Below are 15,279 nucleotides of genomic sequence, written 5' to 3'. Positions count from 1 at the left end.
GGGGGAGGGCTCAGGGGACAGAAAGAGTATAAGTTTTGTGGCCGGCAGAATGGCTGCCCGAATATGCCCATATCTGAATTCATGGAGCCCGTATGTTATGTTACATGGCAAGAGGACATGAAGGTTGCTAATCCAGTCATCTAGAGATGAGGAGATCATTCTGGATTACCCAGGTGGGCCCGGTATCATCACAAGGGTTTGCTTAAGAGGGGGAGAGGACGGCGGGAGGGGCAGGGTCAGAGGAAAGAAAGGTCATGGCGATGTGCTAACTGGCTTTCAGGGCGAAGGCCCAGAGCCAAGGAACGCAGGCGGCTTCTGGAAGCTGGGAAAGGCAAGCAGCGGATTCTCCCTCGGAGCCTCCAGAAGGAACATAGTCTTGCCAACACTCTTACCCCCGCATGATGCATTTTGGACTTCGGACCTCCAGAGTGGTAAGATAATAAATCCATGTTGTTTGAAGCCACCGTGTTTGGGGGAGTTTGTTACAGCGGCCACAGGGGGTAATTCAGGTCTCCATGAGGACAGTGATGCTCAAGGACTGGAAGGAATTCGGTGTGACTGGACACTGTGCGTGTGTGCGCGTGCCTGTGCATGCTGTGTGCATGTGTGTGCATGTGCATGTTGTGTATGTGTGCTGTGTGGGGTAATGCGTGCACGTGCATGCTCTGTGTGCACATGTGTGTGTACAAGTGTGTGCTGTGAGCTCATGTGTATGCGGTGTGTGTGTCTGTGTGTGAGCTTGCTGTGTGTGGGGAAGTTGGAAAAGGGAAAATGTTGAGAGGTGAGGCTGGAGAGGACAGAGAAGCAGATGATTCTAGGCCGATGTTCTCAGCCTTGGGATGCCAGCCATTCTGGGCAGATATCATTGTGGGCTGTCCTGTGCATTGAAAGAGGCTGAGCAGCCTCTCTGGCCTCCACTTACTTGATGCCAGGAACACACCCCACTCCACCCTCAGTTGTGACAACCCAGAATGTCTCCAGACATTGTCAAGTGTCCCTGAGGGTAGAAGGGGGAGGTGGAGACCACCCTGGGTGAAGAGCCACTGCTGTAGACTAAGGATTGTAGATTTTATTCTTAAGAATAATATACCCTTTGGGGCGCCTGGGTGGCTTAGTCAGTTAAGCATTCGACTTCAGCTCAAGTAACGATCTTGTGAGTTCAAGCCCCATGTCAGATTCCGTGCTGACAGCTCAGAGCCTGGATCCTGCTTCAGGCTCTGTGTCTCCCTTTCTCTCTGCCCCTTCCCTTCCACCTCTCCACCAAAAATAAACAAACATTAAAAAAATAAAAAAAGAATAATGTATCCCTAAATTATCTGATCATAAAAACCATTGGGGGAGGGGGCCTTGTTAAAAATAAAAATTCTGAGACTTTCTTCCAGAAGTTTTGCTTCAATAAGTCTGGCATGGGTTCTGGAATCTATAATTTTAACAAGTCCCCATGGTAAAGTTTATGCACAAGAACTTTGGAGCACGTTGCTCCAGATTGGTGAGAAGGGGCTGAAGTTTGGCAGAGATGGCGTGTGGTCAGAGCTGGCTGTGAGTTCTGAGGGTGCGTGTGGCCTGGGAGCCATCTGGGGAGTTCCTGGGGACAAGGACTGGCCATGCTTCCAGCCCTTGGCCCGATGCCTGACTCACGGCCAGCACTCAGCCAACATGTGTAGACCATGGGGCGGTCAGACTATTCATGATTACGTGCTTGGGCCTTGAACGAACCTACAAGAGCTTCGGTGAGTAGTTCAATTCTTCTAGGTGTCAGTTTGAACATTTGTAATGGTGATACCATTCTACTTTCCTAAGAGGATTATGGGGAAGATGGAGATTCACAGATGAAAATGTGCTTTGTAAAACCCAAGATTTTTGCCCAAGAATGCACACTGGGTTTTGAGGGCTCTTGCTATTCTTGGCAATGGGGTGGGTCGTGGAGGGGGCGTACCTTTAAAGAAGATGTAGTTGACCAGGATGAGTGTGGCTGAACTATTCAGCTCTGAAAACAAGTTCACAATTTTCCCATGGGTCTTATTTTTGATGTACTCATTGATTTGTCTACTGGCTCCAGCCCAGTCCTCGAAATCTGTAGCCAAGACCTCCAACTCATAGTAGTGCTTGGTGTCTGCTGAGAATGAGTCCAGAAGCTCCAGGCTGCGGTCAAGGAACAAGGCATTACCCAGAGCCATCTCCAGTGTGGTGTCTGACTGTCCGTGGAGACGGCGGAGGCGCTGGAAGCCCTGGTGGATCTCAGCTTCAGATGTCTTGGTGAGGTTGAAGCCGAGGCCTTGGAGAAGCTGGACCCGTGTGAGGCCGCGGGCGCCCAGGGACAACATAGCTAAGGCCATGGAGATGCTTACAGGAGAGATGAAGACATTCTTGCCAGGAGCTGAAGCCACTAGATGCCTATACAGAGTAAAGGCAAAGTCAACATTGTTTGGAGCCAAGTCCCGATGAGGGCTCCTTGTGCTCACATCAGTATGGGGGTCCTTAGCCTGGACAGTCCAGAGATCACTGGTGGATAGCCAGAGGAAGTAGGTACAGAGAGGAATCAGCATTGTCCAGGATGGGCAGGCCCTGCAAAGTCAGGAATGCTCATTAGATAATGTGGGGCCTCCAAGGCAGTGGGGCATGGTGAAAAGGTGGGCAGAAGACCCCATGGAAGACCCCATTCAAGCCTCAGTTCCTTCCTCCCCATTGGCTGTGTGACCTGGGGCAAGTCAGGACTCTGGGCCTCAATTTCCTCATCTGAAAGTATGTTTTTACCTGCTATGATTGGTACCTACCAGGCGCCAACACTGACCTATGTGTTTTGCCTATATTTTCTCATTCAATTCTCACTGATAAACAGATCAAGTAGGTATTATTATTATGATTTGAGGTAGGCAGAAATGGAGGCCCAGAAAGGTTAAATATCTGACCAAATGATACATTCAAAGAACCGAAAGAAAAAAAACTATCAACCAAGAACCCCATACCTGGCAAAACCATCCTTTAAAAATTTTTTAAAATGTTTATTGAGTTTTGAGAGAGAAAGAGACAGAGCATGAGTGGGGGAGGGACAGAGACAGAGAGAGACACAGAATCTGAAGCAGGCTCCAGGCTCTGAGTTGTCAGCACAGAGCCCGACCTGGGGCTCAAGCTTGGGAATGGTGAGATCATGCCCTGAGCTCAAGTCAGGCATGTAACTGACTGAGCCACCAGGTGCCCTGGCAAAACCATCTTTTCACATTGAAGGAGAAATCTAGACATTCTCAGATAAACAGAAGTCGGGGGAGTTCATTGCCTCTAGATCTCCCCTGTAAGAAATGCTAAATGGAGCCCTTCTGGTTGAAATGAAAGGACCCCAGAGAATAAATACCATCTATAGGAAGAAATAAAATCTTTGGTAAAGGTAAATATATGAACAGTTAGAAAAACTTGTATTATTGTAATTTTGCTTTGTAACTCCACTTTTAATTTTCAATATGATTTAAAAGACAAATCCACAAAAAGCAATTATTAGTCCATGTTTTTGGATACACAATGAAAGAGAATGTTATTTGTGACTTAAGTAACTGAAAGGATGGGGGAGGGTGGAGCTGCATAGGAGCAGGGTTTTGTATGCTATTGAAATTAAGCTGGCATAAATTCAAGTGAGTGTTATAACTTTAGGATGTTAAATGTAATTTCTATGGTAACCAGCATACACAAAAAGAAGTGAGAAGGGAATTAAAATGTTTCAATACAGGGGCACCTGGGTGGCTCAGTCGGTTGAGCATCCGGCTTTGGCTCAGGTCATGATCTCGAGGTTCATGGGTTCAAGCCTCACATCAGGCTCTGTGCTGACAGATCAGAGCCTGGAGCTTGTCTTCAGATTCTGTGTCTCCTTCTCTCTCTGACCCTCCCCTGCTTACACTTTTTTTCTCTCTCTCAAAAATAAATAAAACTTTAAAATGAAATAAAATGTCCCACTACAAAAATTAACTAAACATAAAAGAAGATAGCAATGCAGGAAATGAAGGACAAAAAAAATCTATAAGGCCTACAGAAAACAGAGGAAATGGCAGAAGTCCTCCCTTATTAGTAATTACTTTAAATGTAAATGGATAATACTCCCCAATCGAAAGACAGAGATTGGCAGAATGGATTTAAAAAATGATCCAACTTTTCACTGACTACAGGAGACACATTTTAGATCCAAAGAATATATATTAAAGTGGAAGCATGAAAAAATATATTCCATGTAAAGATTGGGGTACAGGTAAATAAAATAGAGAACAGAAGACCTAGAGAGCAATGAAACCTAAATGTATATATTCAAAATAGTATAATATAGTATGATGATATACGATATAATATGGTTTTCAAAAAGATGAACAAAATTGACAGATCTTTAGCTAAACTGAGTAAGAGAGAAAAAGAAGTCTCAAACTACTAAAATCAGAAATGAAAATGGGGACTTTATTACCAATTCTACAGAAATAAAAGAGTTAGAATCTTATGAAAAAATTACACACCAACAAATTGGATAGCCTAGATAAAATGAAACACAATCTGGAAACACAAAACATACCAAAACTAATCACAAAGAAATGGAAAATCTGAATAGACCTGTAAGTAGTAAAGAAATTGAACCAGTAATTGAAAACCTACCAACAACGAAAGCCCTGGACCACATGGCTTCACTGTTGAATTCTACCAAATATTTGAAGAATTCATACAAATCCTCATTCCAGAAAAACCGAAGTGGAGGGAATTCTTCTTTAAAAAAATTTTTTTTTATGTTTATTTTTGAGAGACAGAGTGCAGGCAGGGGGAGGGGCAGAGAGAGAAGGAGACACAGAATCCGAAGCAGACTCCAGGCTCTGAGCTGTCAACACAGAGCCTGATGTGGGACTTGAACTCATAAACTGCAAGATTATGACCTGAGCCGAAGTTGGATGCTTAACTGATTGAGCCATCCAGGCACAATCTTTTATAGTTTATTGTCAAGTTCATTTCTGCTTGGAGCCGCACTGGCCTTGCTGGATGACATGGTCACAGTAAGGAAATGACAGACGTTGCACAGCTCCTGTCATGAGAGGTGGAACTGGTATCCCCTTCTGCTACTACTGCCCATGTGAAATTAAGCCTGTTGCTATTGGTTAGGCCTTACAATGTTCCAAATCAGACCGATATTCCCCACACAGTTACCCCATAAGAAAAGGCATATTCCTGCCCCTGCATAAGGGATTTTAGATCAAAGTGCTGCAAATGTTTGCTAAAGGCTCTTCTAATGAGTCTTGCAGACCCAAAACATAAGGGGGGCCAAGAACCCAAGAGTTATAATTAACTCTGGCCGGGAGAAATAGAGCCTAACTTGGGGATAAGTTAGAAACAGACAAGGACCAGACATCAGTTGCTGCATATATTTTTGCTATTAAAGTTCAAATACCCTCCCTTGTACTGACTTCAGCCATGAGGATGGATAAGAAACTAGAAACCCAGGTGCAAGGTCAACACACACAGGGCCCCCATTATGCTTACACCAAGGAAAGGGCTTTCTCTAACAACTTGTTAACAAGCATTCTTTCTCTTGTGGTTTATGAGCTAGATAAAATAACACCCAGCCTATCTTTATACAATTTAACCTATGTTTTAGCTTTAGCATTACTAACTTAAATAATATGTATATTATCCTGTTTTTTTTTTACTATAAACATCTTGTTATTCTCTTAATTGTAAAATTTACTTAACCTTACTGTAAGTGCATTACATGATTTGGTTATAACATGTTAATTAAAAACAAAGTCGTAATTATTGGCCAAAACCCAACCTGTACAGAATAAGATAGGTTTTTTTCTTTCTTAACCTTGGGGACTGATGCCAAGAATAAATTGGGATGGTTCTACAAAAATACTTCTGTAAAACTTGTCTCTGTACACCTTTGATGATTGAAACACCTTATCACTGAGTTAAAAACTGTAAACAATTTCTATTTTTTGATGTCATGTTATTGCTTAACTAATAAAAAAGGACACCAAAGCAGACTGAACAGAGATGTCTGCCTGGTGACCAAGAAAGAAACATGCCGCTCTCATCTCTTTCTCTCGCTGACACCGTCCATCCTTCAGGGGACCCTGGACCTGCTGGAGCTGGACTCTGGCACGTTTCCATGTAACATCCAGTGCTCATCTCAACAAGTGCCCTCCTCCATGCCCATCACCCACCACCCCCATCAGCCCTCAGTTTGTTCTCAGGATTCAGGAGTCTCTCATGGTTTGCCTCCCTCCCTCTCCCCAACCATTTCCCCCCTCCCCCTCCCCCATGGTCCTCTGTTAAGTTTCTCCTGTTCCACTTATGACTGAAAACATATGGTATCTGTCCTTCTCCGCCTGACTTATTTCACTTAGCATGACTCCCTCGAGGTCCATCCACGTTGCTACAAATGGCCAGATTTCATTCTTCCTCATTGCCATGTAGTACTCCATTGTATAGATAAACCACATCTTCTTGATCCATTTGTCACTTGATGGACATTTAGGCTCTTTCCATGATTTGGCTATTGTAGAAAGTGCCGCTATGAACATTGGGGTACATGTGCCCCTATGCGTCAGCACTCCTGTATGGAGGGAACATTTCTTAATTCATTCATTGCCTTGACACCAAAGTCAGACAAAGATTCTATAAAGAAAGAAAACTCCAGATGAATATTGCTTATGAGCATTGATGTAAAAATCCTCAGCAAAATACTAGCAAATAGAATTCAGCAGCACATTAACGAGACTGCACACTATGACCAAGTGGGATTTATTTCTGGAATGCCAGGATGGTTCTAGATATAAAAATCAACCAGTATGCTATTTCACATTAACAGGGTGAAGCAAAAAAGAAAAAAAAAAGACCATGATCATCTCAATTGATGCAGAAAAAGCATTTGGCATAATTCAATGCACCTTTTCAAGGCAAAAATTTGGACTAAAAGGAAAGTACTTCAATATAATAAAAAAATACAGATGAAAATCCCACTGCTAATGTAATGGTGAAAGATTGAAAGCTTTTCATCTAAGATTTGGGAAAGGCATGATGCCTGCTTCTGCCTCTTCTACCTAGCACAGTACTGGAAGCACTAGCCAGAGAAATTAGACAAGAAAAAGAAATAAAAGGCATCCAAACTGAAAAAAGAAGTGACACTATCTCTGTCATAGGCAATGTGATCAACATCACAGCAGCATGTAGAAAACCCTAAAGATTCTACCAAAGCTCTGCTAGAACTAATAAATAATGTCAGCAACACGGCAGGCTACAGAATCAACACACACACACACACACACACACACACACTAATCAGTTCTGTTTCCATATGCTAACAATGAACAAACTGGAAAGGAAATTAACAAAACAATTCCATTTCCAAAAGTTTTGAAAGGAATAAAATACTTAGGAGTTAACTAAGGAGGTGTTAGATTTGTGCACTGAAAACTACAAAACGTCGCTGCAAGAAATTAAAGAGATAAATAAATGAACAGACATGCTGTGTTCATGGATTGGAGGACTTCATATTCTTAAAGATGTCAATATTACCCTAAGAAATCTACTGATTAGATGCAATCCTTATTAAAATCCCCATGATGCAATTTACAGAAATTGGAAAGCCTGTTCTAGATTTACAAGAATTCATAGATAATCTCAAGGGAACTTAAAAATTTTTAAATGTTTTTATTTATTTTTGAGAGAGAGAGAGAGAGAGAGAGAGAGAGAGAGAGAGAGAAAGAGAGAGCAAGCAGGGGAGAGTCAGAGAGAGAAGGAGTCACAGGATCCGAAGACAGGCCCCAGGCTCTGAGCTAGCTGTCAGCACAGAGCCTGATGCGGGGCTCAAACCCGCGAACAGTGAGATCATGACCTGAGCTGAAATCGGACACTTAACCGACTGAGCCACCCAGGCGCCCCAGAGAATCTCAAGGGAACTTGAATAGTCAACAGTCTTGAGAAAGGAGAACAGACTTGGAGATCTCATACTTCCTGATTTTTAAATTTAATAGAAAACTACAAAATCAGGGGCACCTGGATGGCTCAGTCAGGTGTCTGACTCTCGATTTCGACTCTGGTCATGATCCCAGAGTAGTGGGATCAAGCCCCACGTCAGGCTCCATGCTGAGTGTGGAATCTGCTTGGAATTCTCTCTTTCTCCCCGCTCCCTTCCTCCCCTTCTCATGCTCTATCTTAAATTAACAAAAACGAAAATAAAGCAAAATAAAATAAAACAACAATAATCAAAAACAGATTGCACTGGTATGAAGGCAGACATAGGGACCAATGGAGTAGAATGGAGAGCCCAGAAATAAACCCTTGCATATACAGTCAAATAATTTTTGATGAGGGTGCCAGCACCATTCAATGGGGAAAGGATGGTCTTTTCAACAGATGATGCTTGGGAAACTGGATTATCCATATGCAAAAGAATAAAGCTAAACCCTTATCTTATACCATATACAAAAATGAACTCAGAAGGGGCCAAAGAAGTAAATGTAAGGGAGAAATAAAATTCAGAAGAAAGCATAGAGGAAAAACTTCGTGACATGGATTTAGAGATAGTTTCTTGGACAGGACACTAAAGGTACAAGCGACAAAAGAAAAATTAGACACGTTGAACTCTTTAAAAACTCTTGTTCACTCTATCTAGAGTAGAAAGGCAGCCCACAAGATGGGAGGAAATATTTGCAAACTCCATATCTCATAAAGGATTAACATCCAGAATACTCAAGTCCAAAATACAAGAAAACTCAAGTACAAAACAAAACCAAACCAAAAAACAATCCAATTTAAAGAGGAAGGGGGAAAGAGAGTGGGGGAGAGTGAGGGACACAGATCAAGGGAGATTACTGAATACTGAAAACAAACCATGGACTGAAGGGGGAGAGGGAGGGAGGGAGAGGGTGATGGTCATGGTGGGGGGCACTTGTGGGGAGAAGCACTGGGTGTTATATGGAAACCAGTTTGACAATAAACTATTATAAAAAAATAAAAAATAAAAAATAAGCAAAGATGTTGGGTAGACATTTCTTCAAAGAAGATATACAGATGCCCAACAGGCACATGAGAAGATGCTCACATTCACGTCATCAGGGAAATGCAAGTCAAAACCACAATGAGATACCACTCATACCCATTAGCATGGCTATTCCAAATTCAAACCAAACCACAATAGCAAAACAGAAAACAGGCGTGGGCATGGATGTAGAGGACTTGGAAACCCTGTGCCTTGCTGGTGGGAACAGTTAATGGTGTAGCCATGTGGAAAAGACAATGACAGTTCCTCAAAAAATTAAACATTGAGTTATATGATCTAATGATTCTTCTGAGTATATACACAAAAGAATTGGAGGCAGAGAGCAGATATTGGTACCCTCCAATGTTCATAAAGGCATTATTCATAATAGCAAAAAATATATAGATACAGTCCAAACGTCCATCAATGGATAGATAAATGGATAAATAAAAGGCGGTTGTATAAAGAAACCATTCCTGTTTCTCCATTCCTCCCGTGCGGCTGCCACGTTCCCTCTGACACCAGGTATGAGGGTTTTCCACACCCTGGACGATTCTCCACCACCGGCTGGATGTCCTGCAGCAGAACGCAATTTGGACACTATTCACCCCTGCAGGTTAACGGGTTCCTACAAGATTGCCCCGCCCTGACTTCAGATGCCAATCCCAAGTGCCAGATTGTCACCCTGTACTTCTGACTGGCTATAAATTAGGGTTCTCTGGCCAGACTGGCTCACAGAACTCGGGGAAACACTTACTTATGGTTTATTATAAAGGACAGAATAAAGAATATGAACCAACAGCCAGATAAAGCGATGTATCGGGTCCAGAAGGGTCCCAAGCGCAGGAGCTCCTGTCTCTGGAGTTGGCGTGCGCCACGCTCTCGGCGTGCAGATGTGTTCACCGACCCAGAAGCCCTGAACCCCAAACTATGGGATTTTTATGGAAACTTCATGATGTAAGCAGAACAGGTGATTTATTCCATTTTCAGCCCCTCTCCCCTTCCTGGAGAAAGCAGGGTGAGACTGAAAATTCCAAGCTTCTAATCCTGACTTGGTCTTTCTGGGACCTGCTCCAGCCTGACACTGTCCAGACACCTATCAAACGTCACCTCATTAGAATACAAGACACTATTATCGCCCAGGAAATTCCAAGGGACTTAGGAACTCTGTGTCAGGAATCAGGGGCGAAGACCAATTAGAACACGAGTTACTCCTAATGCTCTTATCACTGAGGAAATTACAAGGATTTAGGAGCTCTGTGTCAGCAACCGGGGGGCAGAGATCGATATATATTCTTTCTTTTATTTCACAGTGGTATATGGATACACAATGGAATACTATCCAGCCTTAAAAAAAAAGGGAAATTCTGACACCTGTTCCAATATGGATGAACCCTGAAGACATTTTGCGGAGTGAAATAATCCACTCACAAAAAGCCACATTTTGTATGCTTCCACTGATATAAGGGACCTGGAGCAGTCAGATTCATAGAAACGGAAAGTAGGATAGTGGTTAACAGAGGTGGGGGTGGGGGTGGGGAAATGGGGAGACGGTGTTCTGGTGGGATGATGAAAAGGTTCTGGAGATGGATGGTGGGAATGGCCGCACAACAGTGTGGATGTACTCACTGCCACTGAACCGTGCACTTAAAAATAATTTAGGGGCGCCTGAGTGGTTCAGTTGGTTCAGCGGCCAACTTCAGCTCAGGTCAGATCTCACAGTTCGTGAGTTCGAGCCCCGCGTCAGGCTCTGTGGTGACAGCTCAGAGCCTGGAGCCTGCTTCGAATTCTGTGTCTCCTGCTCTCTCTCTGCCCCTCCCCTGCTCATGCTTGCTCTCTCTCTCTCTCAAAAATGAATAAACTTAAAAAAATTAAAAAGTAATTTAAATGATCAATCTTTTGTATATTTTATAACAATAAGAACATTAAGAAAAAAAAGACATACAGACCATTCAAAGATATTTGGTACATGCAATAAAAAAAAAAGGCAGCCAAGGTCAAAACCAGTAAGGGAACGCTCAGCCTGCAGGCCTGCTGGTCCCCAGCTCCCCTGTGCTTTATGGAGTGGCCTATATCCCAGTAAAGAAGAAGGAACAGGTACCCCTGCACCGTCTCACCTCGGGGACCCGCCATTCTGGAAGGGGGCTGGGAGCCCACAGTAGAGTCGGTACCCCCAGGAGAACATGGTGCGCTCTGACTTGGGGACCACTGGTCTTTGGAACAACCCGAGGCCCCAGCATGCTCCAAAACCAGCACCTCGTGAGCAACAGGTGCAAGCACCCCCCCCCCCCCCCCCCCCCCCCCCCCCCCCCCCCCCCCCCCCCCCCCCCCCGTCTCCCATGTCTCCCTCCGTGTGGTGGGACAAGTCCTGCTGAAGGTCCCTGCCCTGAGCTCCCTGCTTCTTCCCTTTTCTGCTTTGACAACCACCCTGCACGCCCCCTCCCTTCCCAGCTGCCTGGCTTTCATTTTCCTGGTCTTTTGGGAGGACACGCTGGACTAGGAGCCCAGCATCGCTCTTTATGAACTAGGTGACATGCGTGGACTGTTAAAACTCTGCCTCAGTTTCTTCAGTATAATGATAGAGTAGGTAATAATACCCACCGCTGGCCTTGTCCCTTTGACCTTCTGATTTTCTGGTATTTGCTTCCTTGTTCTAGTCTCAGAGCACTGTCTGCGTCTGGGGCCTGTGGTCACCTCTTCCAGGACTAGCAGTCGCCCCTCCCTGGTGTCCTTGTCCCTGCTCAGCTTCCTCCAGCCTTTTCTCCCCCCTGCAGCCAAAGGCATCTTTTCAAAATTCAAGCCCATTGGCCATTCTGCTGCTCAAAAGTGACTCCCGGTGTCTCCAGGAGAGGTTGGTCCTCACTAACGGGGCCCAGGCGGCTGGTCATGATGCTGTGCCTGGTGACAGTCCTGGCCCAGCCTCAAATCTGGTTCCTTAAAGTCTGAGCCACAGCACTGCTGGGTATCCGGCATTCCTCCGAGCACACACCAGACCTTGAGCCCTCCGCCCGGGCAGGGCAGGTCATTTCAGTTCCCCATTGTTTCCGGAGCCGGGCTCTGGCCTGGGAGCTAGGGACAAAGACAGCCCCGCCCCGGTCCAGCCCCATGTGGCTCCACGCTGCAGGCCCTTCCGTCCCTTGCCTTGCTTGACTCACCTCCTTTTGTCCTTGGGCATGCGGGTCCCAGCCTTCCTCCAGGAGACCTGCTCTCTATGCTTCCCTCTCGAGGCCCCATCTCACTGCAGTGATGTCTCTGCCTTAGCCCTGTCCCCTCCACACCTGCTCGGAGCCCTCACGCGAGGACCGGGCATGGGGTCGACTTGCCCAGTTACAAGGTCTTCTCCCTTCCCTCCTCTTCCTGCTGTTCCTGGGATTTCAGGCCTCAGCCTTCCTGTGTTAATCCTCCAAGGTAAGGATTAAAACTCTATTCACCTCGTGAGATGGTGAGATTTGCCGTGAATACCAGTCACAGCTGTTATTAGTGCCTTCGTATGTGGCCTCACTCAATCCTGGGCCCACTTTACAGAGGAGAGAACTGAGGTCCAGGGAGGTAGCCTAACCTGTTCAGAGCTGAGATTCTAAGCCCCGCAGCCTGGCCTCAGAGCCTGTGCGGTGCCGCTCCTCCCTTCTCTATAGGAAGCAAAGTGAGGAGGGTGAAAGCTCTCCAAAAAGCACCCAGCAATGTCACAATGCGGTGTCAACGATCTTGGTGAATTTCATTTCATGTCTGTCCTCCTTGTCGCTTCTGTTTGGAGTGAGGCTGGAAGAACACACCCACTGCGTTCTTTACCTTCACCAGTGCCCCCGTGGGCCAGGTGCAAACTCGGGGCCTTCTGTATCATCCCTGCCCCGCACCCCCAACCAGCGGAGGTAGGTGTGTGCGCCCCCGGGGCCTGCACGGCCTCCCTGCCCGCATCCCCCGGCAGGGGGCGCTGCCTCGCACTCCTGCAGCCCAGCTGTCACACCCTTTTGCTATTTGGCTGGGGGCTTGGCCAAGCGACGGATGGCACGGATGGGAATGACTCTCAGCTCCGCGTCAAACACTGCGAGCCTGGAGGCCAGGGGAAACCATATCCCCACGGGTGACCCCTAGACTCTGCCAAAGCCTCCCAGCATCACCGCTCAATGCCCATTGAAAACAATCACAGCACAAGATGTCATGGCTGGGTCTGGCGGCGGCGGGGCGGGAGCTGGAGGGATGGAGGGTGTTCGGGTGCTACTCACGGTCCCTAGAGGGCTCAGGCTGCCACCGCCGGCTTTCCGTCCTGGGCCCTCCCGAGCGTTCAGTATGCGGCTCGGCGCTACCGCTAAATCTTGTTTGCCAACTTCCCTGCTGGTTAATGGTTAGAGGGGGGCCAGTGGCCTTCACCATTTGGTGGTCCCCTCCCCCCAGACATTAACCAATGGGAGGCCTTTCCAGGAAATTTGAGCAAACACAGCAAGGCTGCAAGTTACCTTTCCTCCGCGGGCCATTCCCTGACTTTTATTTTTAATATTAAAATGTGGCCCGAGTTGCGTCAGCGCCTGTGGTTGCTCGGGGGCAGCTGGCACGGAAGCCGCAGGTGCCCTTAATTAGCACTATGGCAGACACCTGTGAAGAGCCAGGTGCCAGGCTTGGGCTGGTGGTGAGTCCGGCAAGGTTCTGCCTTCAAGGGGACCTCGTCCGTTGGGAGAGAGGCATGGAATACAAATAGCCTGGTGCTTCCCACGGATGATCTCACTTAATCTGCCCAATGGCTTCATGAAGTGGATACTGTTATTACCACTTGTGTTTAAATGAGGCAACTGAGCGAGCTTCCCTTGAGATTCAAGTCCAAGACCACTCAACTGGAAAGTCTAGTGCCTTCCCCCTTTCCCACATTTTTCCTTGTTATTTCTCTTTCGTTTGGAAGTGATAGACCACAGACATTTTTAAAGAAAAAAAGAATATATATTTGGTCTCACGAATGAGAGTTCTGAAGGGGTGGAGGAGAGGGCCTCAGGCTTAGCTGGATCAAGGGCTTCCAGGTTGGGCATCAGTTCTTGGTTTCTCTTTTTTAAAACAATTCCTTCTTAGCTCTTCTTTATTTGACTTTCCTGTTTTAGCCTTTGTAGGGGACACAGGTGGCCACTGAAGCGTCAGGTTATTTGGTTCTCACTGGTTATTTGATATCAGGAGGGAGACATCTTTTCTCACTGTTTCTTTCCATTGTCCAAAGGACTCCAGACCTGACTCCTCACCCTTGGCCTGATCACACAGAACAGGGCTTTGTGAACGCCCAGCCGCGCTCCCGTGCCCCCCCTGCTGGGGGATAACGTTATTACTGCCCTTTAGGGGTGAGGGGAGTTGTTTCTCAGTGTAAAGAGGAAAAGTTGCACCCACTGCTGGTTCTCGAGTTTTGGGGATGCTTCAATTTTATTAATACTTTTTTGTCTTTTAAATTTTTTAATTTATTAAGCCAATTTTGGAATTTATAATAAGAATTTATTATTTTAAAATGTCTGTCATATCAGTAATTTTTTTGTTTCTGTATTTTATTTCCATATTTCCTTTCTTATTTTTTCCCCCTTGATGAGCCTTGTCAAGGAGCTTTGTCTAGTTAATTAATCTTTTCAAAGGACTGGCTTTTAGTTTTGTTAATCCTTACTTTTTTTTAAATCAATTTTTTATTGATTTCTGTCTTTAGTTTTACTTTTTACTGTCTTTTCAAATTCCTTGGGTTTTTTTCCCCTTCTGATGTTCTTTTTCTAATTCCTTGAGTTAAATGCCTAGCCAGATTTCCTAATTTTTAACATGTCCTGTCTTCATATAAGTGTATTTAAAGTTGAAACTTTTCATCTAAATTCTGACTTTGTGATGTCCCACAAATTTTTGATATTTACTATTCTCATTGTAATTTTTTGATGTGTTTCTTAATTCCCTTAATGGTTTTATTTTGCACCAGGGTAATTTAGTAATATGTCATTTAGTGTATTTAGAATCTGAGGCTACTCCTTTGTTATTTGCTTTTATTTCACTATGGTCAAAAAATATTATCTATAGGCACACCTAATAAATATTGTGGGTGTGTTTTCAGACCTCCACAATAAAGTATGTATCACAATAAAGTGAGTCAAATGCAGTTTTTGGCTTCCCAGTGCATATAAAAGTTATGTTTACATTACACTCTATGTCTAAAAAAATCTATATACCTTAATTAAAAAATACTTGATTGCTGGAGTGCTTGGGTGGCTCTGTCAGTTAAGCATCCAGCCTCGCCTCAGGTCATGATTTCTTGGGCTGTGAGTTTGAGTCCGGCATCG

At 45.1% G+C, this 15,279-nt stretch overlaps 1 protein-coding gene across 1 annotated transcript in view; it reads right to left on the bottom strand.

Annotated features, from left to right (window-relative positions):
• The window catches only part of SERPINA6 (serpin family A member 6), a 22,214-nt gene extending 8,930 nt beyond the window's left edge, over positions 1–13,284 (bottom strand). The window contains exons 1-2 of the mRNA XM_029951936.1: positions 13,222–13,284; positions 1,937–2,565 (exon numbers count right to left, since the gene is read on the bottom strand). Coding sequence (XP_029807796.1) covers positions 1,937–2,546 — 610 coding nt within the window. The 5' untranslated portion in view covers positions 2,547–2,565; positions 13,222–13,284. The remainder of the gene's footprint in view (positions 1–1,936; positions 2,566–13,221) is intronic.
• Positions 13,285–15,279: the final 1,995 nt, after the last annotated feature.

The sequence above is a fragment of the Suricata suricatta genome, chromosome 9 (assembly GCF_006229205.1).
Source record: "Suricata suricatta isolate VVHF042 chromosome 9, meerkat_22Aug2017_6uvM2_HiC, whole genome shotgun sequence".
Lineage (NCBI taxonomy): Eukaryota > Metazoa > Chordata > Mammalia > Carnivora > Herpestidae > Suricata > Suricata suricatta.
Note: the sequence above shows the minus strand (reverse complement) of the source record. Positions and strands in the feature narration are given on the sequence as shown.